The 27,262-nt window shown below is 38.7% G+C and overlaps 1 protein-coding gene across 1 annotated transcript in view; it reads left to right on the top strand.

The window, feature by feature from the left end:
- The window catches only part of ATP6V0D2 (ATPase H+ transporting V0 subunit d2), a 43,374-nt gene that overhangs the window by 5,681 nt on the left and 10,431 nt on the right, over positions 1-27,262 (top strand). Inside the window, exon 2 of the mRNA XM_007535349.3 lies at positions 9,168-9,339. Within this exon, the coding sequence (XP_007535411.1) occupies positions 9,168-9,339 (172 nt within the window). The remainder of the gene's footprint in view (positions 1-9,167; positions 9,340-27,262) is intronic.

Below are 27,262 nucleotides of genomic sequence, written 5' to 3'. Positions count from 1 at the left end.
GGCGCAAAGCACAAGGACCAGAGTAAGGTTCCCAGTTCGAGCCCTGGCTCCCCACCTGCAGAGGAATCACTTCACAAGCAGTGAAGCAGATCTGCAGGTGTCTCTCTCTCCCCCCTCTCTGTCTTCCCCTCCTCTCTCTATTTCTCTCTGTCCTACCCAACAACGACGACATCAATAACAACAACAATAATAACCACAACAATAAAAAAGGGCAACAAAAGGGAATAAATAAATATTTTTAAAATCTTTAAAAAAATCAACACTACCAGTTTTCAAATTCAGACTTTATTTTTTTTAAGTAAAATTATTAGGCTCACAGCAGAATTGACAAGGGAAATGCTTTTTTGTTTGTTTTGTTTTGTTTTAACATACTGTCAAGATCTGAACACATGATTTGCATATACTTGATACTACTGAGCCATATATCCAGCCCAATTTTCTTTGTACGATTTTGGTTTTGTCACCAGGGCTTCACTGCTCTGGACTGACTTTCTCAGATAGAGAGAGAAAGGGAGAGGGAAAGAAAATGAGTCATGTGTATGAAAAGCAGGTTCACTATAAATGAGTTATTTTGCTGACCCAAGATTCATTTATTTGTTTATTTATATCATAAATATACCACAGCACTGCTGAGCTCCAGCATATGTGGTGCCAAGGGTTGAACATGGACCTCAGACTTAAAAGTCCTGTGCCCCACCACTGAACTAACTCCTGCCAAAGATCTGTTTGTTTGTTTATGAGAGATATTGAGAGAAAAATACAGAGAGAAACCAGAGCAGGGATCACTCTTGCTTATGGTAGTGCTGGGGATGGAATCTAGGACCTCAGAGTCTCAGACAGGAAATCTTTTTGCATGCTTTTTCCTCAGACCTTGTCAGAGGGTTCTTTTATTTCCTCCTACTACCACCACCACCAAACATACACAGTCACCACTGTTATCAATAACAAGAGTAGTACATTTGTTACAACTGATGGATTACATCAACATATCATAACTTCCCAAAGTCTTACATTAGGACTTCTACTGGCCTTGTATATTTTAGAGGTCTGGACATATGTATAATATAAATCATCATTATAGTAATAAAGACCAACTTTCAGTGCCCTAAGAATTCTCTGTGTACTGCCTGTTCGTAATCATTCCTCTCAACACCCTTAGCTGGCTACAACTTTTTTTATTCTTTCCATAATTGTGCTGTTCCAAATACAGTGTATAGCCTATTTAAATTGACTTTTTTCATCTAATACACACTTTAGAAATGCTCATTTAAGTCTTTTTCTAACCATGTCTTCTTGAGGTAATACCATTATTTTTATCAGATTTTTTACTTGAATTACAGTAAGATTGCTGTCGTTTCTTCTTCTTCTTCTTCTTCTTCTTCTTCTTCTCCTTCTCCTTCTCCTCCTCCTCCTCCTCCTTCTCCTCCTTCTTCTTCTCCTTCTTCTTCTTCTTCTCCTTCTCCTTCTCCTCCTTCTCCTTCTCCTTCTCTTTCTCCTTCTCTTTCTCCTTCTTCTTCTTCTTCTTCCTCTTCTTCTCCTTCTCCTTCTTCTCCTCCTTCCCCTTCCCCTTCCCCTTCCCCTTCCCCTTCTTCTTCTTCTTCTTTTTCTTCTTCTTCTTCTTCTTCTTCTTCTTCTTCTTCTTCTTCCCCTCTTCCTTCTTCTTCAGAAAAACTAGTAATGTTAATAATACTTTAGAATCTTAGAACTTAAAAATAGCGATACTTCCCCCCACCCCCCAAAATATAGTGCTTGTTGGATCTGAGTGTGGGGAGAGCATTCTGGATTGAGGTTTACTCATTTACTTTATTATATTTGACATTATATGTTAGGAGGAAAAAAAAGAATTGCTGATTGCATCCTGCTAATAATTATTCCTCTTTCAAGGGATATGACCTTCATTCCTTTTCACTTGTGACTTCAAGTGGAAATAAATTTAACAACCAACTGTATATTTAAAACTCCTGATAAAGCAAAATTGAATGAGGCATAGTTTTTCTTTTTTTCCTAAAAGGATTCCCACTCTAAGGCATAAAAGTATTGGAAAAAAAAATAGAGTGGGAGAGATAGCATAATGGTTATGCAAAGAGACTCTAATGCTCGATGATCCAGAATCCCAGGTTTAGTCCCCCACACCACTGTAAACCAGAGATGAGGGGCCAGGTGGTGATGCACCTAGTTAAACACACGTGGTACACTGCACAAGGACCCAGGTTCAAGCCCCTAGTCCCCACCTGCAGGAGGAAAGCTTCACAAGTAGTGAAATAGGGTTGCAGGTGTCTTTGTCTCTTTCCCTCTCTGTATCTCCCTCTCCACTCTATCTCAGTCCAATAATAAATAAATAAAAAGATTTTTTTTAAAAACAAGAGATGAGCAGTGATTTGGTAAAAATAAAATGAAGTTGGAAAAATAAGTATCTTTAATAAGGATGACTGGGCAGTATGTATCAAAATTCCAAATGGCACATACATTTGACCTTGGAATTTCATATAGTATTGTTTGGCTTAGCAAAAGATGGAATAAATTCAGTATGTTTATCTGAAAGGAAAAACTTTTAAAAATATGAGGCATTCACATAATGGAATATATATATATGTATCACTCTTAAAAGAACTGAGAGCCTGGAGAATAGCTCTCACTGCATTGAAGAAAGCTTTGGTCCTGTATTTTTCTCTCTTCTCTTTCTTTCTATCTCTTTCCTTTTGTCTCTATCTAAAGAAAAACTTATCCCACAACAGTGAATATACCAAAATGACAAAAATAAAATAAATAAAATAAAATAAAATAAAATAAAATAAAATAGATGGGAAGTCAAGGGAGATTGCCATGTATTTAAGTAAGGAAAGTAAAGAGGAAAAGTTTGTATGTCATAAAATTCTAAAGTGTGTTCTATGAGTATCTAGATGCAAAGAAATTGGATTACCTGAGATTAGGAATGTGTGACCTTCATGGGGAGTAGATGGACAGATGGACGACAAATGGTCCTCTACTACTTCCTTGTATGTGTAACTATTAACTGTTTTAAAATTAAAAAGTAAAAATTTTAAATCAAAAATAAATTTCACAGTTATTCTGTGATCCCTTAAACACTATTCGCACTTTCTAAGTCTTGTATTAAAGGTGCATATTTAATATGATTACTTCTCAGTTCAAAAACTTAAAATGCACTCACCAGGCAGGATAAATTTTACTCTTGATTTAAAAAGCTAAAGCAGATAGTTCTGTCTTACAAGCATTTCCTCAGAACCTCTGTATTTTTCAAAAGTTATTTCTTCAGTCACCAATTTTTTTTCACCAGAGCACTGCTTAACTCTTAGTGCTGAGGGTTGAACCTAGGACTTTAGAGGCTCAGACACAGAGCCTCTTAGCGAAACCTTTACACTACCTTCCCCACCTTCTGTTATCAATGTTCTTCTCCATCCTATTTGTCTAGAGTTGTTCCCACTCCCTAGTCTTCCTCTATATATCCTTTCCTACAGAGACTCTATTGTAGTCAAACTGAGTAGCTCTCCCACTCTGTACTCTATATAATGGGACCAATTCTGTATAGTTTTGGTAACATTCGTATGTCACAGGAGAAAGACCATTTGACTCACTTGTCTCTCCAGCTCTGTGAATCATCAAACTTTGGGACTTAACTCATGAATGAATAACTGGATCTATTCCTATATTACAAGTTTCTTAAAGGGAGGGTACTATATATATTAAGAGCTGATTAAGTTGCAGATTAACTAAACTGAGGGAACCCTTTCCTAACTCATTGTTTATCAAATCACCATTATGAACACTTAAAAATATTTAAGTTTTGTCAACTATATTTCAATGAAGTTGATTTTTTTAATTTTAAAGTACTTTCTTTTTTAAGGCATGAATTATTCCTTATGCTTTTCTCTCTCCTGGTTTCTCTTAGCCTAAGGTTGTATTTTACACTCATTAGAAATATCTATATGTTCAGGTTCAAATCTGTCTCAGCTTTTGACTTTGGGAAGTGTAGTCTGTTGTTTAACTTCTGACTTGGTGCTTTCTTATTTAATTCTTAGGTGATATCTCCTTGGCCTAACTCCCAGTTATCTGGAGGATCAGAAATTTTTGAAGGTGCTTTGTAAACTTTGTAAGAATTTAGGAAGTCCTGACAACATAAGTGCCCCCTACCCCCTCCCCTCCCCCCCAAAAAAAAAACTTGCACAAGCAATAAGAATTAGTTTCTCCTTTTCTGTTAGACCTATGACTTCCTGAAACAATATTTCCCAATTTATGATCAAAGGTGTTTAGCATATGGTATATGTTGTTGATTCTGTTCTCCTTCAGAGTACATCTGTTTGTTTGGAAATATTCATGTATTCTGATGAATGAGAATCAAAATGAAGTTTACTGGAGAAACAGCCAAACTAGTAGAGCATTCAGCTCATATTCCTGGCTCCTGGTTCAGTCCCCAGCACCACATGTACCACAGCATGCTCTGGCTTCTTTCCTGTCTCTGTTTCATGTGAAACTCTCTCTCATATGTAAACAACAAAATGAATCTTAAAAAAAAAAAATCAAAATAAGGACTTCCAACCTTAATAACAGGTGCTGATGGATGTAATGAGGTTCTTAACCATTGTATATTGGTTCCAGGTTTAAATAAAAAATTAAATCTACTTGTAATAAAAAAAAAAAAGTGCATCTATGTGATAAAATTGTATTGGGTGATTCTCCACAGGAGAATGTGGTTAACTAATACACTATTCACCCTCTTAAGTAGCTAACTTGTTGAAAGTACATAGATAAGTAAAAACTATTAAAAATATAACAGTTAAACTCCTTAGTGAGAGTAGATACTCAAAGTTGAACCAAATCTTGAAGTAGTTTGGAAAAACATCAATAAAATGGGAGGGTGTGGTCCTTCGGAGAACTGAGATACTAGACATTCTTGGCCTACAGGAGGAACTAATGAAGTATGTAGAAGAACAAGAATATGGGTGGGGGATAAAGCAGTTTGACTGTATTACTAGAATACCTAAAGATAAGACTGGAATTTAAACATGGAAACTCTTTTGAAAGATATTGATGATGTGATTACGGAACTGGAAGACATTGAATAGGATAAGTGACATGTTTAATTCTTCTGAGAAAATATTTGCAAACATGGAAAACACAAGTTATTTCTCTGAGCCTATTTATTTTTCTATGGAATGGGAATTTTTGTCCAGGTTGAAGGGTAATATTCAGTGATAAAGCATTATCTGTATAATTAACATTGTTTTTAATCTCCCTAAAACTATCTGTTAAGATCAGAATAATATTATTTTCCTGGGCTCTTTTTCAAATAATTAATTAATTTTGCCATCAGTGTTATTGCCAGGGCTTTGTGACTGCACTATGAATCCTTTATTTCTGGTCTCTCTCTCTCTTTTTTTTCTTCCATAGAGACAGAGAAATTGAGAGGAAAGGGGAAGATAGGTAGTGCAAAAGAAAGACCTGAAACACTGCTTGACTGCTTGTGAAGACGTTTCCTCACTGCAGGCAGAACTGGGGGCTTGAAGAAAATATCATGCCTGAGGCTTCAAAGTCCCAGTTTCTTTGCATAACCATTATGCTACCCCCCCCCCACCCTCCTTCTCTGTTTCTGCCTCTATTGAAAGCAAAACTGTGGTAGAATGGTGCTAGCACAAGTCTCCAGTGTAAACAACTCTGGTGGAAAAATAAAATCTTGTCCCAAGTCATTGTCCTTACACGTGATTTCAGGCAGTTCTTTGAAATCAGTGAACTATAACTCACATAAGATACATTTTTACATTATCCCTGTGTACATATGCCAGCATACGTACTACTACACTTTTTTAAAATTTATTTATTCCTTTTTGTTGCCTTTGTTGCTTTATTGTTGTAATTATTATTATTGTCATTGTTATTGGATAGAACAGAGAGAAATGGAGAGAGGAGGGGAAGACAGAGAGGAGGAGAGAAAGATAGACACCTGCGGGCCTACTTTACCGCTTGTGAAGTGACTCCCCTGCAGGTGGGGATCCTGTGGTTCCAACCAGGATCCTTCCACTGGTCCTTGAGATCCTTCCACCTGTCCTTGAGTACTTCACTCTTTTTTTTTCCAGAGTACTACTCAGCTCTAGTTTATGGTGGTGCAGAGGATTGAATCTGAAACTTTGGAGCCTCAGGCATGAAAGTTTCTTTGCATAACCATTATGCTAAGTACCCCCACCCCTTTATACTACTAAATGTATAGTCTATTTGTTATGACAGTATAATATACTCGTTTTATTTTATCAGGATGTGGACTTTCTAAAACTGTGTTAGTTGCCAGTGATTATACATTTTGAAAAGGATTTCATTGTCCCATGGAGTTAGAAAAAAAAAAATGTAATTTACCACAATACTTATCTGAATAAAATTAACAGTATAACTTTCCAAAGTGTGCTCTGTGATTGGCTCTGCTATTTTCAAGTGGCTCTGTAAGATCTGTACCATACCCTTTGCAAAGAAATCACTCAGTCTAATGTATTAAAAGCTTTCAGAGTTGAAAAACAAAATCAGAAAAGAAAACACTAAGCAGAACTTGGACTGGAGTTGGTGTATTGCACCAAAGTAAAAGACTCGGGTGGGTGGGGGAAAGGATTCAGGTCCTGAAACAGGATGACAGAGGACCTAGTGGGGGTTGCACTGTTATTGTATTGTATTGTTATTGTTAACTGGGAAATTTTATGCATGTATAAGCTACTGTATTTACTGTCGACTGTAAAACATTAATCCCCCAAAAGAAATTTCAAAAAAAGCTTTCAGTTCCTACAGTTCAAAAGCATGTTTATTTCAAACATATCTGACCAGAGAATCCTATTCATAACGTAATTACTTGAGTAAACACTTGAGAAAAATACTGGGGGGGGGGGGCACAAATGTGATTTCATTTGAAAGCTATGGAACTATATGCATAATTATTGGTAGTCTATCATCTCAGCAAACACTGCAGATCATAAACTATTCTTATACTCTGAATAGAAGTATCCCTTGGATTATTTTGGTGCTGGGGAAAAAGGTCCATTTGCCTCTCCACCAGCTACAATATTACATGATTACCATGCAATCTGAAACACTTGAAACATTTAATTCCAGGATCTCACTGGCAACTGAAAAGGTTTGCAAGTTATTCTGTTTAAAAGAAGCATATGTCACAGGAACAAAATATCATGGTTTTGAAAAAAAAATACCATTTGTGTCACTTCTGTTGGCAAATATTCTTCACTTATGCAAGCTGTCAAATTGTATAAAAGTCCAAATTGCAAAATAAAGCCAAACAAGAAATGGCAAAAATAACATTGTTAAAAATTAACTTTATTGGGGCTGGGCAGTAGTGCACCAGTAGAGCTCAGGATTCGCCATGGATGAGGACACAGGTTCAAGCTCCTCTCTAGTCTCCACCTGCAGGACCTTCACAAGGGGTGAAGCAAGGCTGCCTATGTCTCTCCATCTTTTTCCTTCTCTATTTCACGGTCAGAAGAGGGGAAGGGAGAAAAGGAGAAAGGGAGGGGAGAAAGTAAGAAATGGCTAGGCCACTAGGAATGGTGGAATCATCATACAGGCGACCTAGCCCCAGCAATAAATCTGGTGGGGGGAACACAGTGAGGGAAAGGAAGGAATGAAGGAAGGAAAGAAAAAAGAAAAAGAAGGTGGAGGTGGAGGAGAGGAGAATCAATTTAATTAGGGCTGGGGAGATACCTAGGGCTAGGTCACAGGGCTGTGAAGTAAAAAGTACTAGTTTTGATCCTTGGTACCACATAGACAGAAATGAGTGATGCTTTCTCTCTTAAAAATTAAAAATGAGTAAACCTTTATACAATTAACCAAGAACTGTGTAAATAGATTCTGCAGTCAGATAAGGAATAGTTTCTATTACATGAGCTACCCTACCTGCTAGAGTGCTTACCCATTGAACCTTGGGTATATAAGAACCTGTGTCTAATAGTCAGTTCAACTTAACCTATCCTCACGGGGGCAATTTACAGCCCACAGTAGTTCCCTGCTATGCTCAAGATGGAAGATGTCATACCAAATCCTTCTCAAGGCTCTGCTTATTCTTGGATCCATTTCCTTCCTCTCCTCTGCTACTCAAAACTAAAATGCTGCACTGTGAGCATCATATTTCTTTCATTCTCTTTCTTTCAGATTCTTTTGCTTTTACATTTTACTTTTAATAATTACAGAAATCTATATTTTAAAAATATTCAGGGAGATAAAATAAGAAAAAACAAGAAGCAATTACTAGCTTTATAAATGGGGAAATATATAGTATCATAAAGATGACATCCTTTGTCAAATAAGTATATAGTTTAATGCAATTTCAACCAGAGTATCTGATTTAGACACGTGATTCTAAAGTTCACAAAAATAAGTGAGAATTTTTAAATGATGTTCATGTGAATTTCTTTTTGTTTTGTTTTTAATGTTTTTTGCTTATTTAACCAGAGCACTGCTCCACTCTGCTTTATGGTGGCACCAAAAGTTGAACCTATGTCCTCAGCATGAAAGTCTTTTGCATAACCATTAAGCTATCTCCCTGGGCCTCTCCCACTCTTATATTTCTCATTAAGACTCATTTCAGATTTGAGTTCCTATAGGGGACTTTCTTGGCCTTATTTTGTTCCCATCTTTATGGATCTTGTTCTCGTTTTTTTATGGATATTGCTCTCATTTTTATGTTCTAATAAACTCATGTTAACTCTCCTTTCAGCTACCAGGTTCCAGATGCTACCATGATGCCAACCAAACTTTCCTGAGCAGATAACCCCACCAATGTGTCCTGGAGCCCTGCTTCCCCAGAGCCCCTCTCCACTAGGGAAAGAGAGAGACAGGCTGGGAATATGGATCGATCTGCCAATGCCCATGTTCAGTGGGGAAGCAATTACAGAAGCCAGACCTTCCACCTTCTGCACCCCATAATGACGTTGGTCCATACTCCCAGCAGGATAAAGACTAGGAAAGCTATCAGGGGAGGAGATGGGACACGGAGTTTTGATGGTGGCAATTGTATGGAGTTGTACCCCTCTTATCCTGTGGTTTTTGCATAGCCATTATGTTGTCTTTCTTTTCAGCCCCCCCCCCCCAAATTTCAATCAATGTTTTAAAGTTGTTCATACTTTTCAACATTTAACCTGACTTGGAGTCTCACTTAATTTCAGATCTGAAGATTCATCTCCAGACCACTGATTATGGCAATTTCTTGGCTAATCAAACGAATCCTCTTACTGTTTCCAAGATTGACACTGAGATGAGGAAAAAACTTTGTAGAGAATTTGAGTATTTCCGGAATCACTCTCTGGAGCCCCTGAGCACATTTTTTACCTACATGACGTAAGTCATAGCAGTTTGACTGTATAAATAATCCCTCACAGTTAGAGGTAGAAATTTCGGCTTTTTATTTTTACTATTCTCTGTAAGGTTACATTTGTTTAGATCTTAGCTACTAAGCACCTAGATCCATATTCTCACTATTAGAAAATAGTTTTTATTTATATGCGCGATTATGCAGGTAGTAATCAACTTCCTATAAAACTCTTTTCGCTTTGAAAAAAAAAACGGTAAGTGATGCTGGCTCTTGGTGTGTTCTGCACAACTTTTGGGACCAAAGGTAATATTATATGACTTATTATTATTACTTGTCAGAGTAAGTTCACAGTAACATAAAGGTGGGCCAGAGAGATAGTTCACCAAGTAGAATCTGTGCCTTGCCATGAATGAGGTCTGGGTTTCAACCCCAGCACCACCTAGGAGGTGCTATGGCACTAGACGAAGAAGCTCTGGTGACTCTTCTCAACTCTACTCTCTCCTTTCTAACTTTATGAAAAAAACAACTCAGAGTTAAGAAGCTTCTCAAACATGAGGTCCAGACTCTTCCACCTCCCTTAACCCCCACCCCAGCCCCCCTAAAAAAATTACAAATTGTTTCTAAGACTTTACCCCTTCCCGATTCCCATGTAACAGTGTAGATAGCTTCCTTAATAGTTATATATGTATGTTTTATTTTTATCCAACTCCACTGTTGTTTCATTCTTTCAGTATGAAAGGCTCCTTTCATCTAAATAAATTGAGGGGTGAGATGGGGAGGGCTAAGTGGTGTTTCACCCAGTCAAGTGCACGTGTTACCATGTACAAAGATCTGGATTCAAGCCCCCAGTCCCCACCTGCAGAGAAGGAAGCTTTATAACTTGAAGCAGTGCTGCAGGTGTCTCTCTTTCTTCCTTTCTGTCTCCTGTTTCTCTCACAGTTTCTCTCTGTCTTTATCAAATAAATAAATAAATAAAATATATAAAAATAATTTTAGGGGGCTGGGTGGTGGCACACCTGGTTGAGCACACATGTTACAATGTGCAAGGAACCAGGTTCAAACCCCCATCCTCACCCACAGGAGGAAAGCTTCAAGAGTGGTGAAGCAGGGCTGTAGGTGTCTCTCTATCTCTCTGTCTCTCTATTCCTCTTGATTTCTGGCTGTCTTTATCAAATAAATAAAGGTAAAAATAATTATTATTTTAAAATTAAGTTTGAATACCTATATAATTAGTACTATACTTTTACTAATCTGGTTAGTGATATGCAGTACTCAGAAATTTGCACCTATCCTATTGTCCTGAAAAACTGGTAGCAGAAATCTGCAATACATAAGCTGTACTATTACTAGACAGTGGTCTCAGAGACAGGATAGTAACTCGAATGATGAACTTAGCTGCATGAATTCCTCAGTTCAAGACCCAGCATTTCGCATGTCAGAGTGGTGCTGTTTTCCTTCCTTTCCCACTAATACATAAAATAAATTTTGAGTCCTCTGTCAAATGAAATAAATTTTCCCATAATATATGCTCTAGCTAGGAAAATAATCTAGTTTGGAGGATTCTCATTTGTTCAGTGGTTCCTCTGACATAATGATTCCATGAGTTATTGTTTCCCAATTACGGCATCTCAAACTTGGAAGGAGTCCTTGCACTAATTAAACAAGCATGCTTCTGAGAAATTACCATACTGAATGAGTTAAAATGTATTCTTTTAGAAAAAAAAAGTCAAAATTCCAAGTATTTCTCATCATCAGTGATATTTAAAACTGTATGTATAAATACAGGAAGTCACAGCATCCTGGGTAGAAATCTGGTTCTAAGCAAAGTTTATCAGTTTATATATGTAATAAAGTAACATGGTAACTCTACCAAAAAAAAAAAAAGAAAGAAAGAAAGAGAGAAAAAAGGAAAGAAGAAAGGGAAGAAGAAAAAAAATAAACTTAATGCTGAACTGGAAGTGGAAATGTAATTTTGATAGTATGTGTTGTCAAGAGTATTACAATGGGCAAATTTTATTATTTATTTATTTATTTACTTATTTATTTATTTATTTGCCTCCAGGGTTATCACTGGGGCTGGATGTCTGCACTATGAATCCACTGCTCCTGGAGGCTATTTTTTTCCTTTTGTTGCCCTTGTTTATTGCTATTGTTGTTGTTACTATTGTTGTTGTTATTGCTGTCGTTGTTGGATATGACAGAGAAAAATGGAGAGAGGAGAAGACAGAGAGGGAGAGAGAAAGATAGACACCTGCAGACCTGCTTCACTGCTTGTGAGGCAACTGCCCTGAAGGTGGGGAGCCAGAGGCTCAAACTGAAATTCTTATGCCAGTCCATGCGCTTTGTGCCATGTGCGTTTAACCCGCTGCACTACTGTATAATGGGCACATTTTAATTTATCTATCCTTTCTGAATCTGAATCTCTATGAACTAGTTCTCTTAATATTTCTCTCTAGGTACATAATGGGTGTTAAACGTTTGTTGCATCAATATGCATAGTCCTGTATTCAGCAATACTTTACACAAAGAAACCCATCTAACATTTAAATACTAGTATTTATTTATCACTATAGGGCTAAAACTCGACTTTATGCCTGAAAATACATTTACTTGGCCACCTCAGTGTTTAAAATAACTTTTAAATGCATTGAATAAGGCTTTTTCCAATTGTCCACAGTCTTCCTGACTCCCTAATGTTATTGCATTCATTTATCTATGTTATTTATCACACCCTTCAAAATTTTTATTCTAACTAGAATCTTTTGCTTGCATTCCTACACAAGAAGGACCCTTGTAAAGATGGAGTTTGTTAAAATTAGAGAAACCAAGAAGAGTCAATGAAATAAAGACTTTTCCAGTCATAATACTACTAAGAGACTGGAATGTAGTTTGATTTCAGGTCAGTCAGTCTAGAAAGCTAACATCTTTCTTTTCTTTTATTACTTTGCTTATTTTAATTTTTTAAGAGAGGAGAAAAAGAGGAACACCAGAGCATTCCTCAACTCTAGCTTATGTTGGTGCTGGGAACTGAACCTGGGAACTAAGAGCCTCAGGCATGAAAGTCTCTTGGCATAACCATTCTGCTGTCTCCCCAGCCCTACTTTATTTTTTAATATGAGAGGTACATACAGAGAGAAAGAGACCAGAGCACTGATCAGCTGTAGCTTATGGTGGTAGTGGGGATTGAATCTGAGACCTCAGAACCTCAGGTATGAAAGTCTTTGTATAACTATTATGCTGTCTTCCCAGCTGTAGAAACTAACTTCATTGCCCCAACTGTTCACATTTTATAAACATTAGGTAAATCAGAAAACTCTGTGAACCTTTTAAAACTAACCATACTGCTGACTGCGGAAAGTGCTTAACTAGAAGAGCATTGGACTTGCATCAGGTTCCCCATTCAATCCCTAGAACCGCTGGTACCAGAGTGGATCTCTGAATTGTCTCCTTTGCCTCATGTAAAACTTTCTGACATGTGTAATAAAATAGAAGTGTATTCCTGATCCTGATTCTGTGAAACTCTGAACTAGTTGGCCTTCCTGTAGGGCCTATCTGCACTCTGGAAGGGACCCAGAATATTCTTTTTTCTTATTATTATTAATCGGGGGATTCTTCTTCTTCTTCTTCTAGCGTTTGCCCTTCTTCCGTAGCCAGTCAACAGCGTCAGGTTGAGCCTGATGTAAAGTTTCGAGACCTCCTTTGAATCTGGAGAGGTGGCAGTCGTTGACTATGTGGGTCATAGTCTGTCTGTAGCCGCAGGGGCAGTTCGGGTCATCTCTGGCTCCCCAGCGATGGAACATAGCGGGCGCACCGGCCATGGCCTGTTCGATAGCGATTGAGGAGGGCCCAATCATAACGTGCTAGGTCAAAGCCAGGTTGACGCTTGCAGGGGTCTGTGATGAGGTGTTTGTTCTTTACTTCAGCTGACTGCCAACTCTGTTTCCAAGAGACTGGAACAGAGAAGTCAGTGTAGGCATAGGGGACCAGATTGGGTGACGAGACGTCAAGCGTTGGACAGGGTGGGCGAAGATATCCGAGTATATTGGCAGGTCCGGTCGAGCGTAGACGTGGGAAATGAACTTAGATGATGCCGCATCCCGACGAATATCTGGCGGGGCGATGTTGCTAAGAACTGGCAGCCATGGAACCGGGGTGGAACAGATGGTTCCAGAAATTATCCTCATGGAGGAATATAATCGGGGGATTAATGGTTTACAATCAATAATAAAATACAGCAACAAAAAACAAAACACAGTAGTTTGCACATGTATAACATTTCTGTTTTCCACATAGCAACTCAACCCCCTCTAGGTCATCGGACATCATGTTCCAGAACCTGAACCCTTCCTCCCTCACCTCAGAGTCCTTTACTTTGGTGCAATACACCAAACCCAATCCAAGTTCTGCTTTGTGTTTTCTTATTTTTCACTTCTTTTTTTAATTTATTATTGATGATGTAATAATGACCGACAAGATCGTGGGATAAGAGGGGTACAATTCATACCATTCCCACGACCAGCATGCCATATCCCATCCCCTCCATTAGAAGGTTCCCTATTCTTTATCCCAAAGAAAGATCTTTATGGGGTGCAAGAGGTCAGAGGTTTGGCTTCTGTAATTGCTTCTCCGCTGGACATGGGCATTGGCAGGCTGATCCATACCCCCAGACTGCCTCTACCTTCCCCTAGTGGGGCAGGGCTTTAACCCAGAATATTCTGATGTGCATATCTAGTAGAAAAATTTCACCACTCAGGAATCACTTCCACACTTATTCTTAAGAGTTTCTCTCCTCAGTTATCGCCACAGGAACTATTATCACCTTTTTAGATACCCAACAACTCAACTGAAGCAAAATCTAAGTCTTCTGAATTTTAATTCATGATCTGTCCCAAATGGAGTGTGACTTGCTAGTCCTGGCAGCCTCCATCTATTCTGGGAACTTATGTGGGGGAGGTGTCTCATAGTCCTAATTATTTTTCTTATTACCCTTTCAGATAATTCTTTGTTCTCTTTTTTTTTTCCTGAAAATTTTCAAAGTGGGTTCTTTTCTAAGTACCCATGAACTCCCCATCAACCAGGATTATTTCTCATCTGTTTCATAAAGAAATGTCCAGAATAACATTATAGAAATGGTTGTCAACCCTAACAGAGATTAAATTTAAGCTGCTATTATAAATACAATCAAAGTACTGCACATTTGTATGATATAATTACTAAATATGTGAAACTTGTTTTGGAAAATCTGGAATGGATATTTTTAAATGCTTAATAGCAGGAAGATCTAGAAGACTTGTGTACTATAATTATGCGCAGTTGTGTGAAACAAAAGAACAAATCCAATAGCATCTTAATGAAGAGACTATTTAAGATAGGCTTTAGTTGTTTTAGTTTTCTTCCCTCCTACTCAACACTTCCCAGAAATATTTCAACTCCTTGTTTCTTTAAAGATGAGCTTTTTTTTTTTTTTTTCCAAAATAACATTTCAAACTATCCCACCTCAGAGGCTACACATTTTTCAGTTTAGACCAAAGCAGAGTATTGGGCAGGGCGTATGAGGAATGTGGGGGGGTACGTATGAGGGGAGCAATGGTGCTGGCCTGCAAAAGCATCCTTTATCTATCTGTAACTGGATAATACATATTGAATCAGAATACTACTTATTAAGTGATTTCCATGAGTGAAGATCTACATTAGATTCTAAGTTTGGGGCCCTGACATTAGTATACCTGGTAAAAGGCACATGTCACTACAAGCAGTGATCCAGGTTCAAGTAGCTTCACATGCTGTCTCCCGACCCTCTAGTTTTATGAAAGAGAAAGAGAAAAGAAAAATAATTCCAAGTTTAGAGACAAACTTAATGTACAATATATTCTCTAAGTCATTGGTATGGTTAGTTAAGGTGCAAATTCCAGGATCATAATCATATAGCTTTGTAGGTCCTAGACTGTGGTGTGTGAATTTGCCCTTTTAGTAATACCTCTATATATGCCTGATGCAGGGGAGAAATTCTCATAATCAGTAAGCAGTCTCTAGCCTGCATCTACATTATACTAGATGTGGGATCTTGAAAAAATTTCCTTAGTCACTAAACCACTTGGTTTCCCTATCTGAAATAACAATAGGTACATACAATCCAGAACTGTGAGATGTTTTGTAAACAGGACTAACTGTGTATTTTATAAATCCCAGTGCTAATGAAAATACAAGTTTCTTATTAAAGAAGGTTTGTTAATTTCAAAAGAACAAAATGAGAATTGAACAAAGTGTGGAGTCCTTTTAGTGTGAGATCCTACAGACAGATGAAACAGTCTGATGAAAAAAAAAAGTATCACATATGACCTGTAAACATATCCATACATGTTGCATGTGCTCAAAAATGTAATTAATTATGTTTGCACATTAGAGAATAGTATTCACCTGTGAAAGTAAGAAAATGTTATGGAAAGAAAACGATGCCTCAGCTGAGGTTTGAAGAACAAGTCTGTATATGTAGGGTGACATAACTGGGAAGAGGCAAACCTGGCACAGTAGAAAACAGGCTTAGCCAGTGCTGCTATTGGACTGCCATATGTCAGCAAAAATAGTGTCTGAGGCTTGACACTATTAAAGGAATGAATGTGAAGAGATTTAGGATGCTATTGCTGCCACACTTCTTTCCTCAGTGGGATCCAAATCAGGGGCAAGGTGAACATCTTCTTTCCTTGTTTTTTCTTCAATCTTCTGGTTAGACACCAATTAGCCACCAGGGCACAAAATTGAAGTTCTCTAGCCTGTTTCCCAGTGTATTCACTTCTTTGCCAACAGTGGTTTTAGTAAAAGCGATTTAAGTCTGTTCCATTATCAGAAGAGACTGTAAACCTCCTGGTGCAGATCCAAATATCCAATGTGCTACTTGAATTTAATTTAATTTTTAATTAATTGAAAAGAAGCCTGTGTATTTTTAAAATGAGTTTTCATTGCAATCTATTTGGTGCTCACTACAAGCAGCATTTTTCAATCACAGCATGTGTATTAAGTCCACTTCACAACAACCCAGTGAACATTACAGGAAAAGTACAGCAACAGGCTTTATTTTATTTTTAAAAATATTTTTACTGTATTATTTATTGGATAGAGACAGAAAGAAAGAAATTAAAAGAGAAGGTGGAAGTAGATAGGGAGAGGGAGAGAGGGAGAGAGAGAGAGAGAGACAGAGAGACCAACATGCAAGACTGCTTCTCCACTCCTTAAGCTTTCTTCCTGCAGGTGTGAACTAGGGGCTTAAACCTGGGTCCTTGCACATTGCAACATTTGCATTCAACCAGGTGCACCACTACCTGACGCCAGCAACAGGTTTTCTAAAGAAGGTATAATCAAATGTGAGGGCCATTATATTAACAGGCAACATGATTTATGTTCTTTATAACAAGTGCAGTCACCAACCTCAGAAATAACAACAATAGTAATTGAAGCATGGATTGATGCAATTCAACCAATACCATTTAGCCAAACAATACCTCCAGTCCAAGAAAAAATAGCAACCAAACAAAAGAAAAAGAGACAGGAAAAAAAAAAGGAAAGCAAGAATAAACAATTATGCAAATCTACTGTCCACTATAGATTCTAGGGGGAGAAAGGGGAGAAAGGGAAGTAGAGGAGACACACACACACACACACACACACACACACATAAAGTCCACTCCAAGAATTATTCTTCCCCAAAATAATTCACAAGCCATTCAGTGAATTCAAAAAAAAAAATTCATTCAGTGAATTCAGAAAACACAAGAAGCAGGAAGGAAGAAAAGAATTAAAAAAAAAAAAAAGGAAGAAAGGAAGAGCAGTAAAAGTAAAGAGTTTTTTTTTTTTTTAATTAGCTAGGAGGAGGGAAAAAGGAGAGTGGAGAGAAGTGGTAGAGAGAAACAAGTTCCTCTCAGAATGGATAGGACACCCAGTCACCTAGCAATGGAAAAAACAACAACGGTTAATTTTGGTCAACCTGAAGAAGGTGGATAGAAAAGGGACACGTGTATATAATAATATTAGTAATAAAATAAAATAGAGTAGAAAACCCCTAACAGTCAGTCTGCAGCTTGGACCACTCAATTGGCTGCAGGCAGCCTGAGCAAAAACAGCCAATTGTAAGAAGTACCCAAAAAAAAAAAAAAAAAAACTCCAGGTAATCTTTCCCAGGCAAGGATGAAGCTCTGATTGGTCAGGTACTTTGTCACTCAAATAGAGCTCCAGCCACCTAAAAAAAAAAGAAGTTAAAGAAAGAGGCTTAGAATGAGCCAGGAGTCTGAGTAAAGAAAATAACTCAGCAGAGAACCTTCTAGGAGCTGCTGTGCTGCCCCCTGGGGGCTGGAACTGGGGTGGGAGGGGGGTGAGCTCAGAAATAACCAGGATTTTCCTTTGTCACCTTGACCTCCATTTGTCAGCCCAAGAGAGAGTTATGGACTGTATTTTGGTGTCATTCGGACCAGCCTGTGTTCACCCTCCTACAGACAGCCCAGTATCCTACCCTATCTAGCCGATCCCAGGTTGCAAGCTACTGCCTCTTGGAGCTCACAGCACCTGCGGCTCCAAAATTGCCGTCTTGGCCATGATCTATGTTCTTGATAATATCTCACTCAACTTCTGTTTTCACCCCAGTTACTAACCACTTATCATCTAAAAGCAATAGATAAATTTAGAAATAATCTTATTGACTAAAGCTAAGCAGAAGAGTACAGAGATTTGGGGTCAGGCTCTGGTGCACCTGGTTAAGTACACACATTGCAGTGAACATGGACCCAGGTTCAAGCCCCTGGTCCCCACCTGCAGGGGGAAAGCTTCATGAGTGGTGAAGCAGGACCGCAGGTGTCTCTCTGTCTCTCTCCCCTCCCATCTCAATATCTCTCTGTCTCTATCCAATAATAAATAAATAAAAATTTTAAAATAAGTTAAAAAAAGAAACTTCAGGTTTAATAACAGAATTTTTTTTACATTAATGTTTATGCAGTTTACAACTTTTCTGCTCCTCTTCCATCAAAGTCAGGTTTATGTGGTAATGAATTCCTAAATAGTGTCTGACCTGCCTTCATTGCAAAGGTACATTACTATTGCTTTTACATGTATTATTTGTCCTGATGCCAATCACTAAAAGTTGAATGAAGAGAAGGGAGGAGATAGTTCAGCCTATTAGAACACAGAAGCCTGCATGCTTGAAGCCCCAGAGACTGTTGGTCCAATCCCTACCACCACATTATACCATGACTGAGCAGTGCTCTGGCTTCTCTCTCATTACCCTCTCTCATAATATATATGTATTTAAAATTGAGTAAACATTCTCATTTTTAGATTGAAGAAATAAAGCTTTTGTTAAACTGATTTTTTTTTAGTGAAAGAACTGTGAAATTAAGCTCATTTCAAAGCCCTGGATCCTTTTACTGTGACTATTTGTCATTTTGAAATTACTGTACTAATGATTTAATAATGGTTTATAAGATTGTAAACTCATAGGATTAAGCTGGGGAGACACATAATGGTTATACAAAAGACTTTCATTCCTGAATCTCTGAGGTCCCGGTTTCAATCCCCAGCTCCTGAGCTCTGTAGTCTCTCAATCTCTCTCTCTCTCTCTCTCCTTCTGTGTGTGTGTGTGTGTGTGTGTGTGTGTGTGTGTGTATACCTTTTTCACACCATCTATTTCATTAGTAAATAAGTAAATAAATTATTTTTTAAAAATATTACAGAGCATAATTCTATACCATACTCACCACCAACATTCTGCAACTTTCTCCTGTGATAGTCACCATACTGCTCACAACAAAGCTGTGACAATTTATGACTTTAAAAAAAGTTTCCACATGTATGATTTAATTTAATTTTTACAGTGACCATGTTACGACATTGATAGCCTACCTTTTTCCATTTCTTGATGTCAGGCTTCTAAAAGAAGACTATCTGTGCTCCTCTGTTTACCTGTCTTGCTTGTCTACTCAACTCACATTAGTCTTGTTTCGACCCCCACCATTCCACCAAAAATACTTCAGTTGCTAAGCCTAGTGGCTTCAGTCCTTTCAAAACTCACCATGGTATTCAAAGTCGTTGATGCCCTTTCTCCACATATTTTGTAAAGATAGTTTTGTTATTATATCAGAGTACTGCTGGTGGGGTGTTGGGGTTTGAACTCGAAATCTGTGGTGTCTCAGTCATAAAAGACTGTTTTCACAACAATTGTGCTATTTTCTCAGCCCAATATTTTCTCTGTGTTCATTTATCATTCTGGCTTTTTCTTACTCTTTCCTACAAAGTTTTCTTTCCTCTTAAAAGAGTTTTGTGGCAGTCCATTTGATTGTCTTCTAAAATGTATTCTTTAGTTCTAATTTTTTTTGTCACACTGTTTCATGTCACTTCACTAGTGAATGTCTTCCTTTTCATGTTTCTTTAATATCAATATCGTTTGGAGAGGACTAAATAGTTCAGGTATATGCTCAGTCGAAGAACTCATAAGAGAAATGTATAACTCTTTCAGCTTTTCCCTATTCCCACAGGCAAAATTTTGTTTTAACTTCTCCAAACTGATTCCTTAGATGACATTTCACTTTTCCTGTCTTCTGTCACAAGACATGATGAATGACAGTTTTTCTCACCTCAAAATGACTACACACATAAGATTTCTCCTCTTGGAATAGTTCCTCTAACTTGTCCAATTTTGTTTCTACATTATTTGACAATTTAACAATTATTACATCAGCCTAGACACTGAGGGAGCTAGCTTGTTATGTGTGGTCTGTTTAACTGTCAGGTGTTAGCACTTTTGATAAATATCTCTTATTCCTCAGCTAAGCATGTTACTTGGTACAAATGGGTGGAGAGTTTTCTCCTAAGATCTACAGACTCAATTCCAATACAGTGTTCATGAACAGTGCTCTCAACAAAGTTGCAGAGGTCATCAGTATTGTGGCTGCCATGACTCCCATCCAGTTTATAGCCTCCAGTTTCTTGTTTCCAAATTCAGTGTTGTAAATTTAGATTCATAATAGGATTAGGGTCTTGGGAGTTTGCTATAAGGTGTGTTCCTGCTCCCCAGATTAAAGTTCCACACCTTAGCGATCTCTTGGTGTCTGTATTATGTCATGGGGTTTCCTATTTATGGAGAGTGTCTCTTTGTTCTTATATCCCGAATGCTAACCTTCTGTCCCTTGATGTGAAAACTTGTTTGTCTGGGTTTCAGGTCTGTTTCTGTACAAATTGTTCCACTTTGTGGTGTAGGTTTGATATTATTGTGGGAGGGACAAACACAGGTCCTCCAAATTCAGCCATATCAGCCACAGATCCCTATATTTGAAATTATTAAGTAAATTTAGGAGGAAAAGGGAGAGAAATAGCTCTGTTTTTGACAAAAGAAAATGTCAAAATTTCATTTGTCTTGAATTTTTTTTTTTTGCCTCAGGTTATCACTGGGGCTCGGTGCCTGCACTTTGAATCCACTGTTCCTGTAGCCATTTTTTCAATTTTCTTTTTTACTAGGTCAGAGAAAAATTGAGAGGAGAGGGGAAGACAGAGAGGGAGAGAGAAAGATAGACACCTGCAGACCTGCTTCACTGCTTGTGAGGCGACCACCCTGCAGGTGGGAACCGGGATCTTTGCTCAAGTCCTTGCACTTGGTATTATGTGTGCTTAACCTGCTGTACCACTGCCTGGCCCCCAAGTTGTGAATTTTATCTGAATCTATCAGTTGAGCCAGAGTTTTGGCTTTAGAGTGCCAACTCTATCTTTCAGGTCTTAGGCAAGGTACTTCACAGTTTTTAAGTCTCAATTTCTTTTTTTGTCAAATGGTGGTAATAAAAGTCCTTGGGGTGATGCATTGTAAGACTTGAGTGAACATACCTATATGATTGTAGTTAATGATACATAGTGAGAACTCCTAAAAGTTTATTGTTTTTTATAATTTAACTCTTTTGAAATTGAAATATTGATACAATGAGAGAGTGGGAGCAAGAGACAACCCCCCCCCCCTTCTGCCCTCTGCCATAAGCCAATCTCTGGGTTCTGACTTCATTTCCTGAACAACAATATGACAACTGGGGGGAGCACTTGAATAATAAGTCTAAATAAAGTAGATCTCTATGTTGAAGATCATGTTCTTTGCTTTATAGGGCCTAGTCTTTCCATAAAAAAGTTTTTTTTAATGATAAATAAAAATACTGCATACACACAGATGCACATATACACTGTATGCATCCACACTCCCACTTACCTATACAGGCATGAACCTGAGTGCTACAGCGAGTTAAATTCTTACAAAGCTGACATTGGTTGCCCATCAATATTGGGAATGTTGGCAACTCACAGGCTTTTACAGTACCTGAGTCCTGTAGGGAAAAATTAAAATGTCTGCATTCTACTAAAGATTATTAAGTGTTTGCAGTTCTCCTCCTAAGGATCAGCTTGTAAGGCATAAAGGAACAGTTAAATAAGCACTTTCATTTTAAATATCATTTTTAAGATCTAAAAAGGTTCTGAAATTTCTTACTATCTGAATTTGGTACTGCTGTTTGGGAGGTGAAAAGATTTATAGTCAAGTGCTTTTTATTTATTTATTTATTAGATTTTGTTTATTTATTCATGAGAAATGACAGGAGAGAAAAAGAGAAAGAAAGAACCAGATGTCACTCTGGTACATGTGCTGCTGGGAACTGAACTCAGGACCTCATGCTTGAGAGTCCAAAGCCTTATCTACTGTGCCACCTCCCCAGACCACGTCAAGAGCTTTTTATGAAAGGATAAGTGTCTACTTCAAGTCTTCTTTATCAGGTTTTGTATCGGGATAAATTGTGGGAGCTCCACACCCAAAAGATTCCTTTCCATATGCAAATGCTCTCTTGTACTAGAAGTCATACCCCCATGCAGCTAGCCTTGAGTGGCAAGTCACTTTTTTTTTAATTGGGGGGATCAATGATTTATAGCTGATAGTAAATACAGTAGCTAGTACATATGTAACACTTCTCAGTTTTCTACATAACACTGTATTTTTATTATCTTTATTTATTTATTGGATAGAGATAACCAGATATCAAGAAGAAAGGGAAAGTTAGAGAGGGAGACAGACACCAGCAGACCTGTTTCACTACTCATGAAGCTTTCCCCTTGCAGGTGGGGATTAGGGGTTCGAACCCAGGTCCTTGCACACTATAGTGTGTGCATTTAATCAAGCATACTACTACCCAGCTCCTCTACATAACACTCTAACCCCTCACATAGGTCCTCCACCATCATGCTCCAGGATCTGAACTCTCCCTCCCCAGAGTCCTTTACTTTGGTGTAAACCTTGGAGGACTTCAGTTCATCAATACCTTCTCTATTATGATTATTATTGATTTAATAATGATCAACAAGAAGGCAGGATAAGAAGAGTACAATTTCACGCAGTTCCCATCACCAGAGTTCTGTATTCCATCCCCTCCATTGGAAGCTTCCTATTCTTTATCCCTCTGGGAGTATGGACCCAGGATAATTATGGGGTGCAGAAGGTGGAAGGTCTGGCTTCTGTAATTGCTTCCCCACTGAACATGGGTGTTGACAGGTTCGATCCATACTCCCAGTCTGCCTCTCTCTTTCCCTAGTGGGGTGGGGCTCTGGGGAAGTGGGGCTCCAGGACACATTGGTGGGGTTGTCTGCTCAGGGAAGTCAGGTTGACGTCATGATAGCATCTGCAACTTGATGACTGAAGAAGCATTAAGATATAAAGCAGAACAAATCATTTAATAATTTGGAACCTAAAGGCGAGACTATAACAGGTGAGATTTGGGGTCTCTATTTTGGAAAAAGCTAGTAGGTCTATTTTATTTATATTCCAAAGGGCCCATGACTTTGGTAATTTTTGCCTGAGTCTGACAGCTAACATGCAGGTGAGCTAAAGGTATTGTCTGGGAAGATGGTGTCCAAGTTGGGAATAGGACTAGGAATCTGAAATCAGGGAAGAGAGTAGCTCCCAAATATAGGACAAGTATATAAATATTGTTAACTGTAAACACCACTGATTTGATCTGGGGCCCATAGTCAGCACAGGAGCCTGTGTAACTTCTGCATCCCTGTAGGTCTGAACTCACGTTCTATGGTCATAGCTAGGAACATTCTAGGCTGCACTCATTGCAGGACCCATCTTCCTCCAGTGGTAGAGTATATTGACCCAGCCTCCTTTCCAAGAACGGGGCAGTTTGGGTGATATTTTTCACCTCTTTCCCCATGTAGAGAGATAATAATAGTACCTATTATCATGGTGATATTAGCATGATTAAATAATATATCTTTTGTAAAATACCTCACTATAAAGCAGTTTGTTTACATCTTCTCTCTCTCTTTTTTAATCTATATTTTGTACAGATCCCTTTTTACTGAAAAGCATTCAGTTAATGTCTCCCACCACCCTTAGTGTCCAAATTCCTCTCGTGTGTGTCCTCTCTCATCAGGATCTGCATGCGCAGCTTGTGCTCCAGCTCCAGGCAAAAATAAAATTTTAAAAAAGTGTCCTTATGCACTCATCTTTAAGGCTTTTTAATTTGTTCTTCCTCCTGCCTCAAGGCACTTTTTCCTGTAATGTTCATTTGCTTCTGCCTGGACAACTACTCATTCTGCAGGTTTCAGCTTGAATGTCACTCCCTAGGAAGTTAAATCCCAGAGTAGGTTAGAGCCAGGCTCTATCTAACTCACCACACACCCAGATGTATAACTTCCTTTGTATGGCACATAAGCTTCATTGCAATGTATTGTAATGTTTTTTTTGTTGTTGTTATTTGGTTGGGTTTTTTGTCCTGTTCCTCCTTTAAATGTCCTGCTCCTCCTTTAAAGTTTATTCTCTGTGAAGCAAGGGGCTATGTCTTCATTACTGCTCAGCTTCACTGTTTTGGGAAAATAGCTCACTTAAACAGTGTGCTGACTGCTATGTGCATGATCCAGGTTCAAGACCAGCTCCCACCTCATTGAAAGAAGCTTTGATGCTATTGTCTCTTTCTTTCTCTCTGCATCTTTGCCTCTGTCTAAAAGCACATGCATACATACTCCTAAAGGTCAGCTTCACTGTGTGGAATATTAGTGCTAACTTCATGAGCAGACAAGTACATGTACCCTGATATTCCTGGATGAGCTTTGTTTATATTGAAGAAAGAGATCACAGAAAGTATTAACCGATAGAATCTTGGGGACTTTCCAGGGAAAAAGGCAGGAGATGTCTTTATCTGGAATTATAGGAGAAAAAAATGCAGAATATTTTGCTTTTTAAATGAAATATTATTTAAGAAAATATTCTAATATTAATTATCTTAGTGCTGAGTTCTTAATCTGAAATTTTAGAAGTATTTTAAGTGCTTTAAATATTTTAAGTGCTTTAAATATGAATTTTCAGTGGCCTGGAAGGTGGCACAGTGGATAAACATTGATGTTGTTGTGCGCGGGCCTTGGAGAAGAGAGAGAGGGGGTCCGGAGCGAAGAGGAAACACAAATCTTTATTTGCGCTGGCACCTCAGAGTTGGGTGCTAGAGAAGCCACGTGGAGGTAATGAAAATGGCCGCTTCACGCAGTAACCTTTCCTGCGTCTGAGTGAAGCGCTGGCAAGAGAACGAGGTGCGGAAGAAGAAGGGCTTTTATAGGAGTAGCTTTCCTGACAATGGGAAGGGGGAGGAGTAACCATAGCACTCCAGGATAGGATAATAACTCTCGTGAGAATGGAAGGGGGGAGGAGTAACCAAAGCACTCTAGATATCATGGGGATATAGACAATGCCCTGAGGGCACAACATGGCTGAACAGGCACTCTGAGAATGTCCCAACTCTCTCGGGAACTAGCAGTAGCCTGAGGGGACAACATGGCAGATGTGACTGCATCGGCACAATTTCCCAGCACATTGGACTTTCAAGCATGAGGTCCCCAATTCAATCCACAGCAGCACATGTACCAGAGTGATGTCTGGTTCTTTCTCTCTCTCTCCTCCTATCTTTTTCGTGAATAAATAAATAAAATCTTTAAAATATATATATAAATTTTCATTGTTAGGTTTTGTCACAGACTTTAAAGAGACCAAATGAAATCAATGGGGTTTATAGTCAACAATATTTATACCCTTTTACCATATTTGGGAGCTATTCACTTCCCTGATCCAGCTTTCTGTTCCTTTTCCAGCCATGACACCATCTCCCCAGACAATAACTTGGATCTACCTGCATATCAGATTTCAGGCTCAGGCAAAAAAAAAAAACCTAATATATTCCACAGGCCCTTTGTAATGTAACTAAAATATGCCTACCTGCTATCTGAAAAATGGAGGACCCCCCCAACTCTCCATCTGCACTATTCTAGCCTTTAGGTTCATGATTGTTCAATAATTTGTTTGGCTTTGTATGTTAACTCTCTTTTCAGCCACCAGGTTCTAGATGCTACCATGATGCCAACCAGACTTCCCTGGACAGACAACCCCACCAATGTGTCCTAGAGCTCCAATTCCCCAGAGCCCCACCCCACTAGGGAAAGAGAGAGACAGGCTGGGAGTATGGATGGACCAGTCAACGCCCATGTTCAGCAGGGAAGCAATTATAGAAGCCAGACCTTCTACCTTCTGCATCCCACAATGACCTTGGGTCCATACTCCCAGAGGGTTAAAGAATAGGAAAGCTATCAGGGGAGAGGAATGGATATGGAGATCTGGTGGTGGGAATTGTGTCAAGTTGTACCCCTCTTATCCTATGGTTTTGTCAATGATTCCCTTTTATAAAAAAAAAAAAAAAAAAAAAAAGAGGGGTACAACTCCACACAATTCCCACCATGAGAATTCTGTATCCCATCCCCTCCCCTGATACACTTCCTATTCTTTAACCCTCTGGGAGTATGGACCCAAGGTCATTGTGGGATGCAGAAGGTAGAAGGCCTGGCTTCTGTAGTTGCTTCCCCACTGAACATGGGCATTGAGAGGTCGATCCATACTCCCAGTCTGTCTCTCTCTTTCCCTAGTGGCACAGGGTTCTGGGGAATCGGAGCTCCAGGACACATTGGTGGGGTTGTCTGTCTAGGAAAGTCTGGTTGGCATCCTGCTAGCACCTGGAACCTGGTGGCTGAAAAGAGAGATAGCATATAAAGCCAAACAAGTTGTTGACTAATCACAAACCTAAAGGCTGGAATAGTGCAGATGAAGAGATAGAATGGGGGTCACCATTTTATAGATACCAAGTAGGCATATTCCAAATGGCCTGTGGAATATACTAGTTGTTTTTTCCCCCCTGGGCCTGAAATCTGATAAGCAGGTGGATCCAAGTCATTGTCTGGGGAGATGATGTCATGGCTGGAAAAAGGACCAGAAAGCTGGATCAGGGAAGTGAATAGCTCTCAAATATGGGAAAAGTGTATAAATATTGTTGACTGTAAATCCCATTGATTTGATGTGATCTGGGGCCTATATTCAGCTTAGGAGCCTATATGACCTCAGCATCCCTGTAGATCTGAGCTCACATTCTGTTCAGCTGTGGTTTATGGTAGTGTGGGGATTGAACCTGGGACTCTGGAACCTCAGGCATGAAAGTTTTAAATTTTATGCGATCTACCTCTGCCTTAAGGTGAGTTTTTCTAGTTCTGTTTCCCAGTTTTTCTTTCTTTTTTTCCTTTTCTTTCTTTCTTTCTTTCTGCCTTTCTTTCCTTCTTTCTTTTTTTTTTTTTTTTTATACTGGAGCATTGCTTAGCTCTGCTTTATGGGACTATGGAGCCTCAGGAATGAGAGTGTTTGCATAACCATTATGCTATCTACCCCCACCCCTGTTTCCCAATTTTTCAATCCCACAGTCCTCTATGAGAAAACAAACTGAACCAACTACACTACAATTGACCATCTTCGGTGTATTTTCCCACCAACCAAGATTTTATTCAGCTTCAGTTAGTCAGTATAGCATTGAGTACCGCTTTTCAAATCATTATATCCCAGAGAGTTATATCATTTAACCCCAC

Source organism: Erinaceus europaeus, chromosome 1 (genome assembly GCF_950295315.1).
Source record: "Erinaceus europaeus chromosome 1, mEriEur2.1, whole genome shotgun sequence".
NCBI lineage: Eukaryota > Metazoa > Chordata > Mammalia > Eulipotyphla > Erinaceidae > Erinaceus > Erinaceus europaeus.
The sequence above is the reverse complement of the archived record's forward strand: the minus strand, read 5'-3'. Positions and strand labels throughout refer to the sequence as shown.